Below are 13,975 nucleotides of genomic sequence, written 5' to 3'. Positions count from 1 at the left end.
TTGTAAGCGCCACCTGCTGAAGCGTGAAGCCAATGTCAGAGTCCAGCACTGGGACACTTGCTGGTGTCATCAAATCCTGCAGCTCCGAAAGCGTCGCTCAGGCGGGAACTGAGGGGGGGGGGCGGAATCAAACCCGCAACAAACTAAACAGGGTTTCACTTCTTTATAGCCTCTGGTCCCAAAGAAGTTGGGGGGAAGTGAAAGCAAAAGTCAGAGTTTCCAGGATTTCTTCATCATTAAAATGAAGTAGGCATCACTGTCCACAGAAGCACTAACTCCAGAGTAGTAGTTCAAAAATTCATCTTTTGTAACCTAAGAATGAGAAAAACAATGTTTACAATGTGTGATGGCTATATACTGTAGCCCAAAGCAAGATGTTTATGTAACACGTCCTTATTTTGCAAATAATTCTTTTGCATCTTCCAGAGAAGTCTCATTTTTAGGTCAGACTGTCTTAAACTGACGTTAGGATGTGTTGCTGCAGCAAGGTCTCACACAGGTTTTAGTCCAATGACACTGAGGTCAGTGGATTGAGCTTCTTGCATTGGGAGACAGAGCTGTTGCTATATCCTGGAAAAATTAATATAAGAAAAGTTATTCTGGTTATTGGTAAATATTGGCTGCATAGCTTGGATGTCACAATGAAATTAGATTAGTCCAACATTAGCACCATCACCAAATGAATGTAAAAAGCCCCAAAAGTTAGTCAAACAATAAAAAAGGAGAAACAAAGCAGAAACGTATTGGTGGAAATCCCTAAAGGAACAGATCCGTGCCACAAAGTCATAGCTTCTTTAAAATAATCTGCTTTTTTTTTTTTCCAGAAGATGTACATAAGCTTAAAAAAAAAAAACAACCAGTACATTTTGAATGCTAAAATATCAGTTGAAAGTAAAAAAAAAAAAAAAATTGCAGCTTTTGGAAAAAATAGCACATTTTCAATGAAAAAAAGCAGATTTATCTCTGCAAAATAAACATTGCTCACATTTTACCACAGTCTCTGCTTTTCCACAGAAAACCAGGCTTGAGTTAACGTTCACAAAACATTGCAATTCCTTTCTTTCTCATTTTTCCTACTTGCCAAGGTGTCCAACAACGTCCGGATCCCATCCCCATTCTTCAGCGACAGCTCCCGTTGGGATCAACAGCGCCATTGTAAGCTGGGCGGAAACCTGGGTCCAGGTTTCAGCAGAGACGGATCTGCCGCATCTGGGGACGGCTGTGGACCAGCGAGGTGAAGCTTTTGCCTCCTGCAGTGCTCCCACCTCCTGCAGCCTTTGCTGGTGTGAGGGCTGTAGAGGTGCTGGAGCCAAGACCAGTGCTTGCTTTGAAATCACGGAGACTTCAAACTCAGCTGGGGCAAACCAGTATGGCCAGGAGCTGCTACAGATAACGAGGTTGGTCCCAGCCCCCTGAGGACGCTGCATTAAGTGCAGGAAACCTGCTTTTCACTCACCCCTTCCTCCCGAGCTGGCTGTAAGAAAGGATTTCTAGAGACACGGGATGGGCTATAATCATAGTGGAAGTCACAGAAAGTGAACCGCTGCCGACAGCAGCAGGCTGCTCTCGGCGTTACTTGTTTTACCAGGGAAAGCTCAGCGTGCTGCTGCTGCTCCCAATAATTAAATAATAACCAAAATCACTGGGCTCGCTGCTTCTGCCAGCCGGTGACAGCGGAGGCCGGGAGCCCGGCTCTGGGGTGGCAAAGCTCTGCTCTGCCCATGCGGCTGCGGAGGTTTGAGGCAGTACCACGTAAAAGCTGTTGAGAAAGGCAAGTCGGCTTTTGTACGGCCATGTGCGCAGGTGGTTTCATCTGCAAAAACCTCAGCTGCTTCCCTCTGCCCCCTTCTGCAGCTGCCAGGAGACCAGCAAAATTAATCCGATCCCTGAATATACCTCGTGGTCTAATTTCAATCATATACGCCTGTGAATGGGGCTTGCGTTAAAATGTGGTTGCTTGAACCATAAATTTATGCTGCTGGAGAGAGCATGAGCCAAGCAACAATTCTGAACCATATCAAGCCAAAAATTTCCCCTCCAGGACAAAAACACGAAGCCATAAAAATCACACCAGGGCTAAAACCGCAATGCAATAAAGGATGCTACAGGCGTGCCACCTTTCCCCAGGGAACACACCAGAGGGGGAGGCTGTCCCCTACCTCTCCCTGCCATGCCCGGGGCTCTTTTGGGGGTGGTGAGGGGGTGGTGGTGTCACAGAGATGCTCAGATGGCTCAGGTAGAGGTAGGGAGCGGGGGCAGAGCTTTGGGGGTGGTATAAGGGAGCCTTTTCCCTCTGTGAGGGACCATGGGGTTCCACCAGCATTTTTGGAGCCTGTTCCTGGTGCTGCCAGGGTAGGGAGGGCAAGGCTCAGCCCCGAGAAGGTGCTGTGCCACGGGGCAGGCTGGAGCTCAAGGTACGGGTGAAACCTTCACCTCGGGTGCTGGCCCGCAGCCCTGCAGACTCAGATGTTCCTATGGTTTGTGCCATCCTGTTTAGTGTCTGTTGCACAATCAGAAAGAAGAAATAGTGCTTAGAACGCGAAGCACCAACCAAGACCTGACAGTCTGACGCCAGCAGCAGATATGATCGCGTGCATTGCCATCCATCTCCAGTATCTGCCGTGTGCGCTGTGCAACCACAGGCTGCCGGGACAGCCGGTACCACCATCTATCTCCAGCATCTGCTGGGTCTGTAAGCAGCTCACAGCAGCCTGCAGCTGAACATGGGCATTGCAGCTTCATTTTTGGCTCTCCCCGATCGCCAGCCCCAGCAGGCAGGGACAGTGAAGTGCTGAAGGATGGCTCCGGGCACCCACTGTTTGCCCTGATATTCCTTCATGTCCGGTTCAAACCCGTTTAACTTGCCTCTAACGTCTGCAAAAGGCTTCCACCGAATCTCAGGCGTGTGTGCCCAGCATGCCATTATGGCTGCACGTCTCCTAGCAGAGATTTTCCTGCCTAGTCGTCGATGCAACGGCTGTGTCTGTTCCATGAACTTGCACACATATTAATCATAAATAACATTTCTTACAGCACAGGTTCCAACTTGTGTTCTATGGCATCTGATTACAAGTGAAGAATCACATGTTATTCTCTCCCAGATCATTTCTTTTTCCTGAAAGCACTGTGCCTTTTCTGCAGTTAGCAGTTTTTACTCAGATTTCCCCAAGAGTCATTCTGTTCCCACAGAAGTGAAAGGAAACTTTGCCACTGACTGTGGAGGAATGTAACACCAGCCGTTGGAAATGGGCTCTGTACAAATTTTGAAATGACCACATTGTGAAAAAAGACTGCATTGTGAAAAATGTCCTCCTGATGCAGAGAAACACAACCAGTGGGTGATGAGGTCTGCAGGCAGGCTGACCCCAGGCAGCGACTTTGAGGGCACTGGGGTGCCTTGGCCGTGGCTCTGACCTGCACAGTGGGTGCTGAGACCTCCCACCAGGACGAGAGGGTTTGAGCTCTCCTGGTTCATGTCCTTTCAGGTCATGTGCTGCTCTCCCAGACAGAGATTAGTCACCCAACCCCGTTAGTCAAGCTCAGTGCAGAAATCTCACGCTGGAGCACTGAGCATTCCCAAGCCATCACAGGCTCCGGCTAAGGCTCCTGCGCGCCTGTGTTGACGCTTCGGTTGGTTTTGAAAAAGCTTTAGCTGCTTTCAGTACCACTCCTCCCTTCTGAAAAGGCACATTGCATTTGGCATTAAGTAAAAAAGGAAAAGGTTAGCACTGAAAAGACAAACTGGTTGCAGTTATTCAGATTAAAACTTACAGTGCACTTGATTAAATGTCAGCACAACAGATTGCTGTGGGATCTGAAGACAGGAGATAGTGTGTCAGAAGGAAATAATTTTTTCATTTTGTGATTCCCACAGTCCATTCACATTACTTTCTTTTTATTTGAAACATAGAAGACAGATAACATGACACCCTGTTGTGGAGCCAATTAATAAATGAGAAAGAAATGGATTATACGCAAGCTGCCAGGACATGTACGACCTCTATTTGATAGTAAGTTTATTTTTCATATAAGGTGTGTTGGCACTTCAGTAGCATCGCAGTAAGCAAAGGATCCGCTTATAATCAATGGCAATCATAAAGAGACTCTTTCCACCAGTTTCCAGTGTCAGCCAGTATGTAAGTTTCTGGAGAGTTACAGAACAAAGAAAATATTTGAGTTTGCACAGACTTTACTAAGGAATTGCAAGCAGCCATTGCTCGTTCTGAGATCATGGCTGGACAAAAAAAAAGATGGAGTCTGCACAGGACCAGAGCAGCAAGCACTCAGGACTTCAGTGTTTGAATTGTTAGCAGCCCAGGCTAACTAAGAGCTGAGACTTGATCAGTCAAGCTCTTTTGAGAGTCCAGTCTATAAGCCTATGCTGCTTTTAGCTGGCTGCCAGCCTGAAACGGAGCAAATGCTGACACACACAAGCCATTCATTCTTTGCTACAGCAGCAGCGTCTCAGTTTGGGAGAGCAGCACAACGATGAGAGAGCGCAGAAAGGAGAAGAGAAGACAAAAGGAATCAAGGCAGGAAAAATTAGACAGCACACACTAATAGGAATAATAATACTAATAACAGGAATAAAGAGTGCAAATACTCCCCTTTCTTTTTTTTTTTTTTTTAAAGTTTTCTTTGGGCACTATTTTCCCACTGTCTGCATGGGGAAAGGACAGAAGATCTCAGAACTGAGACAGCCTCACTGGTGTGACCAGAAAGGCAGGTTCCCATAATTTTTTCAGCATCAGAAACAGAAGGTGACAAGACAAGAAAGTTACAAGTTCCTGAGTTCCCGGAAAGCTCCCTGAGGTCATAGCTTGGTCATAAACCAGTATAAATACAAAAGTAGTAAGCAACTTCTGGTGTAGGTGTGTACAGACAACAGCTACCAGACCACTGAATGTTCCAGGAACAGTGAGAAGAAAATACTGTAACACACGGATGTCCTTTAAAGAAAAATATTAGTGAGATGGTCTCACAGTATAAAAAGAAATAAATCAAAGGCAGGGGCGGGGAGGGGAGCTATGAGCAGGCCCACAGAGGTTTGAAAGAAGGCAGGCACAGGAAAGATGCCTGTATGCTTAGTTGTAAGCTGGAGAGAAAACAGGGCTCTAAAGAGTGTTTTGCATTTATTCTGGTCCATGTCTCCCCTTCTTGGTTTGTTTCTCCCTCCAGCCTCCTGGCACTGAGAGGTCACATGTTCTCAGCAGCGAGTGAGCAGCTGCTCCATCCCACCAGTGAGACTCAAGAAGCCAAGAGATGCTGCAGTGCTACAGGCGAGGGGGCTACGTGGCCCTCCTGGAACAGGCTTCCTCACCTTTGTAACAGTCTGCCCCAGACCACCACCCATCCAGAATGTCTGTTTCATCCTCTTGCATCCTCTGTCAAACAGAGCTGTACCTAGCACTGGAGGAAGGGATACATTCAGGAGCCACAGGGACCTACTGTGGATGTCTGAGAAGAAAGGAGCAGCTCATCTCAGAAAAGACAAGACATGTCGGGGATGGAGGGAGAAAAGGGACAGATCTGCAGAGTGGCTGGATGCCAGATCCACTCTCCAATTATGCTGCAATCCCCTGAGGCCAAGCCTACCAAAGCATCTGGGAATTACTTCTGCAGGTTGACGGTAATTGGCACAGTTACTGGAAGCAGTTATTGTGGAAAATGAGCATGTTGTTGTGCATGCACTTAATCATGGGAACCTACAAAAAGTGGAAGTAAAGTCTTGCTCCTTTAAGCATACAATCAGAGTTTCCAAGCGTTCTTCATCATGATGATAAAATAGACATCTGTGTCTATTGAAGCGCTGACTCCTGCATAGTAGTTCATGAATTCTTCTGTTGTGACCTGAGACAAAGGGATTTAAAATAGGAAAATGAACCTTTATTTATTTTTAATGCTATAAGTCAAAACCACACATTGAGAAGAACCCTAAATGGAACTTAACACTTGCTTATTTTCAACTGTTGTTGCTAGTGAAAAGGCATCCAAGAGGAAGAATGAAGACACTGAAAATTTCCGTAAGTTCACTTTTTTGCTAGAAGTAAGAACTCTTGTCCTCCAGGAACACTTGGATGAAAATGAAAAACGCAGAGTTAAACTAACCTTACCAGGAACTGAAGTTAATGTCAGTGCTGCCCAAGAAAACAAAAGTTTTAATACATTTTTTCTCAAGTATTCTATCATCTCGTTCTTTGTATTATTATTAATAAAAGTGATGGGGTTTCTGGTGCAACACAGAGACAGCTAGGAGCTTTATATACATTCATGAAAGAGAAAATATTATTGCTCTAAACAGGACTAACTTAAAGAAGGAAACATTCTTTCAAATACCTAAAACTTTTCAATATCTTTCACGGGTATTTTGAGGTTAAATTGGTTTTAAAATAACCATTAAAACGAACTCAGATTAGCAGATACAAACAGGGCATGTCTCTTGTGATGCCCAGCTCTTGAACTGTATAGGTCATTCTTTGAATAAACATCACATAGGAAAATATTTGCTCCTACTGCCTTGTGCATTTGAGAGGTAAGTAAAACAAGACAATGGGGAGAAGTGAACACTGTAGACCGTCCTACAAGCTTTGGTAACCCTGCCTATTTCAGAGGCACCTGGTAAGATCATGGTGAAGAGGACCTTTCTAGCAGATGCTTAGCCCTGAGGCATTTCTGCTGAAAACATTTTAGGCGTTCAGCTCATACTGCTGTCATTAGTGACCTGTGATTCAGGCACAGGAAAGCCACAGTCAGTTCTCAGAAGAAACTGCAATTGGGTGGGCTAACGTCAGGATTGTTGAACAAGAGCTGGGTGCTCACAGTAACTTTTCTATAAGCTCAAACACTGCAATGATTATGAGGTACAAGGCACTGAACTTCTCAAGGATCATTTTGGGAACTCATTTAATGTGTTCATGTATGACATCAGTACAAAAAGCAGGAACATTTTGCCTGGGGTTTCCTAGATGCCACCACTGCATCTAGCAGAAGGAAGAGGACGACTGGCACAGCTGGTACCTCTGAGGATGACACAACAGAAAAAGGGATGAAATTCAGCTCGACCAAGTGCAGAGTCATGCCCAAGGGAAGTAAAAACATCACCTCCCTATGACCTGCAGCCTGACTGTTGGAAGCAAAGCAAGTGGAGGATTTGGATAGAGTACCCAGCCATTAGATAGGTAGGAGTCACCAGTGTGGTGCGGCCGTGAAAACCCAGGTGCAACCTTGGAAATGCAAAGTGTTAAAGACATTCCACAAAGCGCTGATGAAACCGTATCTAGTTTGTTATTATGAACAGCTCAAACTGAGAACATCACCATGTGAACAGCAGAGATCCATAATTGCTTTGAGTTGGTCAGACACACGTTAAGTTCAGACCAAAGCCGTTTGCAGACACATAACAAGAGGAAGCAAAGCATGCTTGGCTCAGAGATGGTTACGGAGCGGATGCATAAGAATTCCATCACAGAAGGTGCCCAGAATTTGCACCTGCACTGGAGAGTCAAGGCGGAGGGCAGGAAGGGCTCCAGCTAGTGGCTCCTCAGGGCACAGAGCTGGCGGCAGCCCCCCCCAACCCCACCCTCCCTCCAACTCCCTGTGGATAAATCTCTCTCTGTTATGGACTGATTTCCAAGTCAAGTGTCTCAGTAATTACACACACTGGAGAAGAGCTAACTGAAGTATTTCAGATATTGGGGAACCTGCTTTTGGACTGGATCCCGGTATTTCTTCTCCTAAGTGAAAAATCCTCCAATTTATGTGGATCTTGAAAACCATCAATCATGTGGGTTAGTCTGAAGATATACTTAGAGTAACCTATGAAAGTGGAGCACTAAGGCGACAAGCCTGTAAATGCAATCTCATGTCTACGCTTGCATGTCCTGCAGAGCCCCTTTGCCTCTGAATGTATAAGCAAGCTGCGCCAACAGTCCTACACAGAGGTTATGCATCCATTTCAATGTCCCCCATAAATGTGACACAGATGCATGTTTGGTACTGCTATCATTCTCACATTTAATAATTTAAGTCAAATGCTGAGTCAGAAGGTGATTTCATGGCTTCACATTAAGGTGTTTCACTTACCTTCCCATCTTTGTCATAGGGTGAATCAAAATTATCCAGAAAGGCCCTAAAAACCTGATCTTCTGTCCAGTCTCCATTTTGGTATTTGGGATGATGCTTTGCATTATATACCCCCCGTAAGTCTTCAATTGTTATGACACCATCTCCAGTCTTATCTAACTTCCTAAATGCCTGCATGATGATCTCTTTTCTTGCATTTGACATGGGAGGCTGTAAAGAAATTATTAACAGAATCATTGTATTTCTCCAACTACTTGCCCAGTTCCAAATTCAAGTGACTGCTGTTGTTACTAGTAAACATATTTCAGTGTATTTGGGACAATGAACTGCTGACAGTCTACACTGTCCATGAGCTAGGAAGGGCAATATTTCACCAAAAAAGCAGTGTGATAGAGACTATTCAGCATCTAGCAATACAATAGTAAATGGACAATACGAGAGAAAATGCTACCTAGAACACTTCTCAATTCTACCCATTTTAAACATTTCATACAAGAAATTACTAATTACCCTAAGCATTAATTATTTTCTTTCTTAATTGTTTAGACTTCACCTGAGCAAAGAGGCTACAACCAAAATTAGTCACACTGTGGTTGATTAGAGGAAGCCATCATTGGATTAGTTTGTGTTATAAGGAGATACACCATAAAATGACAGACAAAGAAGTGATGTTAATGGGCTGAACCACATAGGTGCCTGGACTGCAATATAGGAACTTAGGGAGATAAATCAAGGCAGCAATTCATGAAAGAAAAATCACAACAATTTATTTACAACTATTCTATTCTATTCTATTCTATTCTATTCTATTCTATTCTATTCTATTCTATTCTATTCTATTCTATTCTATTCTATTCTATTCTAATTTTTTGCGAGGAGACTTATGCCTTGCCAATAAATTGCAGAGACATGTTGGCTTTTGAGCTCTTTCATTCACAGAAGCATTGTTTAGGGTGATTTTCTCCTTTATCATATTTAGATGGAAATAGAATATTTTAACTCCTCAAGAGTTAGTGACTTCTTAAATAGAGCTGTAGACTTTGCTAATTACTAAGGTGAACAAAAGTGCTGTGTTTCATGTTCAGCTAAAGACAAATCAAGGCTTTTTCTCCATTTAATGCAGTAATAACATAAATTCCCACACTTACCCTCAGTGTAATGAGAAATTCATCAAAATCAATTGTTCCACTGCCATCTTTATCAAATATCCGGAAAATCTCCTGTGCTTCTTCCTTGTCTATCATCATAGCGTAATCATTTAATCCTTTCACAAACTCTTTGAAATCAAGGGTCCTGCTGTTGTCATCATCCATAATCCGAAATACTCTGTGGAAAATGTGCAATTTGAGGAGAATGCATAGGAAAACTTGGAGAATGCTGCAGAGGATTAGCACTGTGCTGGAGTACAGGGACACCTTACTAAGGTAACATTTCCCCCTTGTACAGTCTTCTGGGGGAAAAATAAAAAGGAGGAAAAAACCCACAACAAAAAAACCCTACACTTATTGACAGCAGAGTTAACTTGCTTAGACTGGATGCCTGAGTACTACGTAACTGAAATTAAATGAGGTGAAGGCTGCCTTAACTGAAAGAATCTTCCTGTTAAGGTATTATACACTGAGATGTCTGAAAGTTGGGAAGTTCCAGCTGGTCACCTAGGATCCTTCTGTGGTTTATGGGGCCTGGGAGGGGTCTCAGGGTGTGATGCAGCTCCCCTTTCCTAGGGGTGGGGTGACCCACACTCTCAGGGTGACTGCAGGAGTCTGGATGCCTCCCACAGACTAGACAGCTAATAGACCATTACGCACAAGGGAATCACACCCCAAAGGAAAGGAAGCACAAAATCCCCAGTATGGAGATACCTAAGTTAATTACAGAAAATGCCAGAGAGAGATATATGTTTTATGTTCCCCTTCTCTCCCTGGCAGGAGTTGTTCTCAGTCTCAAGGAAGCATGTTCCTCTGCAGCATTCATGGTCCTCGGTCCTTCAACAGGCAGGCTGGTCGCTCCTGTCTCCCAAAACACAGGAGCCCCAAGCCCAGGCTCTGTGGGTTGTGGCACTTGTGTTGGAACCAGGAAAATCAAGTTTTGGCCCTTGCTTAGCCCGTGAGCCTCTTGCAGCTAAAACTACTAGGCTGAATAATGGATTTGACTTCTTAGACTTACCTGCCAAGTCCTTTGATGCCTGCAGATCCCCTGGCTAAACACTGCAGGCGAAGTCTTTCTACAGGGTCGGTGGTTTTGGACAGGTTTCTTTTGGCCTGGATTGCCATCTCTCGGTCATGCCTTGCTGTGCCTGGCATCTGGAAGACCAAAGCACTCATACGGCATGGATTCACATACGCAATGGAGCATCCCAAATCCTTCACTTGCAAGGTGCTGGCAAGTCTCTCATAAGAACTCATTTTGACCCTCTGTTTCCTTTTCCTTATATCCTTCTATCAGAAGGAGAAATTGCCAGTATGGGCCACCAACCCTGAAAGGAGAGCTCAGCCAACCACTCTGTGGTTGACCCAGATGCAAATATGAAAGCGTGAGCAAGAATTTGCTGCCTACGGCATACAAACAGAGTGAAAACTGGTGGACGCAGCCCGGAGAGCGCTGCTGTCTGCATCCCCAGCAGCACTGCTGAGCCTTCTCAGCCTGGCCAGGTTTGCCGTTAGCATTTGCCTGCAGGTAGAGCAGTGACAGCAAAAACTGTCCTGGGTGAGGACCTTTTCCTTTAGTTTGCTTTTGTTCCACTGTAGTCCTAATTCTCCAGAGCAGGGCTTTCTCCCATTGCATGTCTGAGCAACCGCGATAACCCCGAGACCTGACCTCACCTACCCATGACACTTTGTGCTATTTTAACATTACTGCAGAACAAATTAATACCTTTAGCTCGTCCAGCATTTAGCAGCCCAGGATTTCAGGACTCTGCCGACAGTCACATAAGCCTTCCAGCTTCCCTCAGAGGAAGATGGTGTAATAAAAAGTGGGAAAATCAGCCCGTAGACTTGCAGCACTGCAACAGCAGCACCGAGAGCAGCATGCCGGGCTGGCAGAGGGTTGTTTTTTCTCCCACAGGGATTATTTGGGCCTAGTGCTAAGAGGACCAGGGCTGCCCATGTCCATACTGACATTTTAGGAGTACATTGAATCCTGGCCCCTGGGCACTTGCTCAGGGCCAGACTGTTGCTTCCTAGCCTGGCTGCTGGGTCTGCAGGTCACCAAGGACCCCAAAATATCTTCCAGCCTTTAAAGCATCACAAGACCAGGGCAAAAAAGAGTCACAGAAGGGCTAGGCTGAGTTACAGCAGAACTCTTGACTTGGAGGGCACTTTGGTGCTCTGCTGAGAGTGCTCTGGGTTGGGGGGTTGAAGATGGCTGGCCCTGCGAGGCATCGTCAGGGAATGTTGCACGTCCAATCTCATTGTCGTTGCACGCGAGGAAGTGAAACGGTCAGAGAAAAATTCTGAGAAACGTGGTATTAAACTGTTTCATCTTAACTACTCTGCTCCTGTCTACAGAGCATTGGCTACAGCAGCTGGTAATGTCACGTGTGCTGACTTTTGCAACCCCTTCAGATAACACCAGCTGGGATTGGAAAAAAGAAAACCAAAATGTTTTTCTTCCCCCCAAATGGTATCAGTACTAGCTTATTGTAAAAGTCTAGTGGGTAGAAAACAAACGATTTCAGCCTTTGCTTCAGCAAGAATGAGCAAAGTTCTTCTGGGAACTCATTAATGAGTGACCAGAAAGACCTCACAGCTATGTGAGATCAGCAGCCAAAAATGTTCTCTGCAAACAATGACCTGTCCTTAAGGGGAGGTGTTTAGCTGGCAAGAATATAAACTACACTGATGTTACATAAATACAGTGCAAACTATATTTACATTATATAATGATGTACTAAAGCTTTTATATATAATGTCTGTGAATCTATATACAGAGTGCATAACGCATGCATAGCACTGTGCAGTATGCCTCTATCCTATGCTATGTATTTATATAGATCTATAAATACTGAGACCAATGATGGTGCAATTCATCTCCACTTCATGCTCCAAAAATCTACACAAACACACACCAGCAAAGAGTGTAGTAGTTCTTTGCCTTGGGTTCAGTGGAGGCATTTCCAGCATGCTGCAACGCGCATCAAGTAATCATTGCCACGAGATTCATGAATTGAGGCTAGGGAGGGATCATCTGATATGATATCTATTATGATCTCCTGCACCTCAGTAAAAGCCACTGAAACTGGCCAATCCTCAGTTATCTCTGCAGTAGGTACAAAGTTTGCTTCTACTCCTACAAGCATTTCTAGCTGAGAATTCACCACCGCTAGGCCAAGTTTTTCCAGTATTGAATAAATTTCTTTTTAAAATATGTTCTTTGTTTCTAGTCTGAACTTCCCCCATCATTAGATGCTGTTTTACCTTCACTAAATTAAAAAGCTACCTATTAAAATTTGTCCAGGTGCAAATACTTTAAGGTCCCTTTTAAACCCTCTTTGGCTGAGTAATTAGACAGAGCTTAGGACTCTTCTACAAAATGAGTTTCCAGATGCTAGATAATTCTGCTGTTGTTCCTGAACTTTTCCAGTTTTTTCCAGTGTTCCTTTTGAAGTGGGACAGAGCACTCTAATTTAAATTCCCATTTTTTCCCCATGTATCATGGTTAAAAACACAAGTAGTAAATATTTCTGCTGCTCTTTGAAAATCTCCATTCTCTGTAATGTTCAATAACAAAATCACCACCACCACGTTTTTGTATAAAACTCAGCAATTCAAGTCTGTTTGTAAAGTCATTGCACTTACACATTACACTAAAGCCTCTTAAACATGACCTGCTTCCTCTGCCACACAGCAGTATGCATTTGAGAACCCTGTCTATACATTCAATAAATACAGAAAACCAGTTAAATATAAACCCTACTAGATGCGACTCTGGGCCATAGCAACACACCTACCACCTCCCTACTTCTTTTGGCTGCTGGTTTAAGCTAGAGGTAAACCCTTCCTAGGCCATTAAAAGACTACACTGCAGTGCAAGAAAACAGATTCTGAATCAGAGGTGGAGGAATCACAGCGATTCACATGCTCTTTCCTCTCCTTTCATTTTGCTTTTGCCCTTTTTTGGATAATGTGAAGTAATTAAAGATACAGCCAGGATTTGCTGAATATAACAGTTCTCTGTATAGCTTACAAATGTGTTATCTATTAATAACTGTTCATAAAACAAGAAAAGGTCACAACCATGATTTTGCATGTTTTTTATTCTTCTATCTCTTCCAAGATCATCAGATGTGTCCCACAATGAAATGACAAAGGGGCTGGTTAATTTAATTCTGAATGCTAGGGAGTTTTGTTTTGCATAACAGCCTGGGCTATGAGCAATTACAATACCCCACCTTCTTAGCATTGTTCGTTTCTACGGGCAATGTTGTGTTGTGCAGGTTGAACAGAAATGATTGCATTTCTTCTTCGCAAATACAAAACCTGAAATTTTGGGTTGAATTTTCCCAGAACCTTAGGCTGTTCAGCAGCCAGATCCCTTTACATCCCTCTAAGCCTGAGGCTTAAACCTGGAAAGAGTCAGATTTAATCTAAGCCCAGTACCGTTCATTTATACGTTATCCTTCAGCTGAGCCCAAAAATCTCCTCTGAAAACCCTGCGGAACGCCACAGCGTGGCAGGCAGAAACCCACACTAGCCTCCGGACTATGGCAGGCTGCTGAAAGCCGCTGTCCTGGCCAGACGCAGGAGTCGCACGCTACCCCGAGCAGAAGATTCTCAGCGTCGGGGAGTGGATTAAGTGGCCTAAACCCATTGCACGCATTTGGTTTATTCCTAATAATTTTGTTAAATTATTAAGAGCATGAAAGCTGTGTGAGTATTTGGCAACCGTCTAA

The 13,975-nt window shown here is 44.2% G+C and overlaps 1 protein-coding gene across 1 annotated transcript; it reads right to left on the bottom strand.

Annotated features, from left to right (window-relative positions):
* Nucleotides 1–5,716: 5,716 nt before the first annotated feature.
* Nucleotides 5,717–10,395, bottom strand: CAPSL (calcyphosine-like). Its single transcript, XM_010284793.1, has 4 exons — nt 10,249–10,395; nt 9,231–9,408; nt 8,083–8,292; nt 5,717–5,850 (listed from the first exon to the last, which is right to left on the bottom strand). Exons 1-4 carry the CDS (start codon nt 10,383–10,385, stop codon nt 5,749–5,751), a joined length of 627 nt encoding a protein of 208 aa, XP_010283095.1. The 5' UTR covers nt 10,386–10,395; the 3' UTR covers nt 5,717–5,748.
* Nucleotides 10,396–13,975: the final 3,580 nt, after the last annotated feature.

This window comes from Phaethon lepturus, unplaced genomic scaffold (assembly GCF_000687285.1).
Source record: "Phaethon lepturus isolate BGI_N335 unplaced genomic scaffold, ASM68728v1 scaffold57183, whole genome shotgun sequence".
Taxonomy (NCBI): domain Eukaryota; kingdom Metazoa; phylum Chordata; class Aves; order Phaethontiformes; family Phaethontidae; genus Phaethon; species Phaethon lepturus.
The sequence above is the reverse complement of the archived record's forward strand: the minus strand, read 5'-3'. Positions and strand labels throughout refer to the sequence as shown.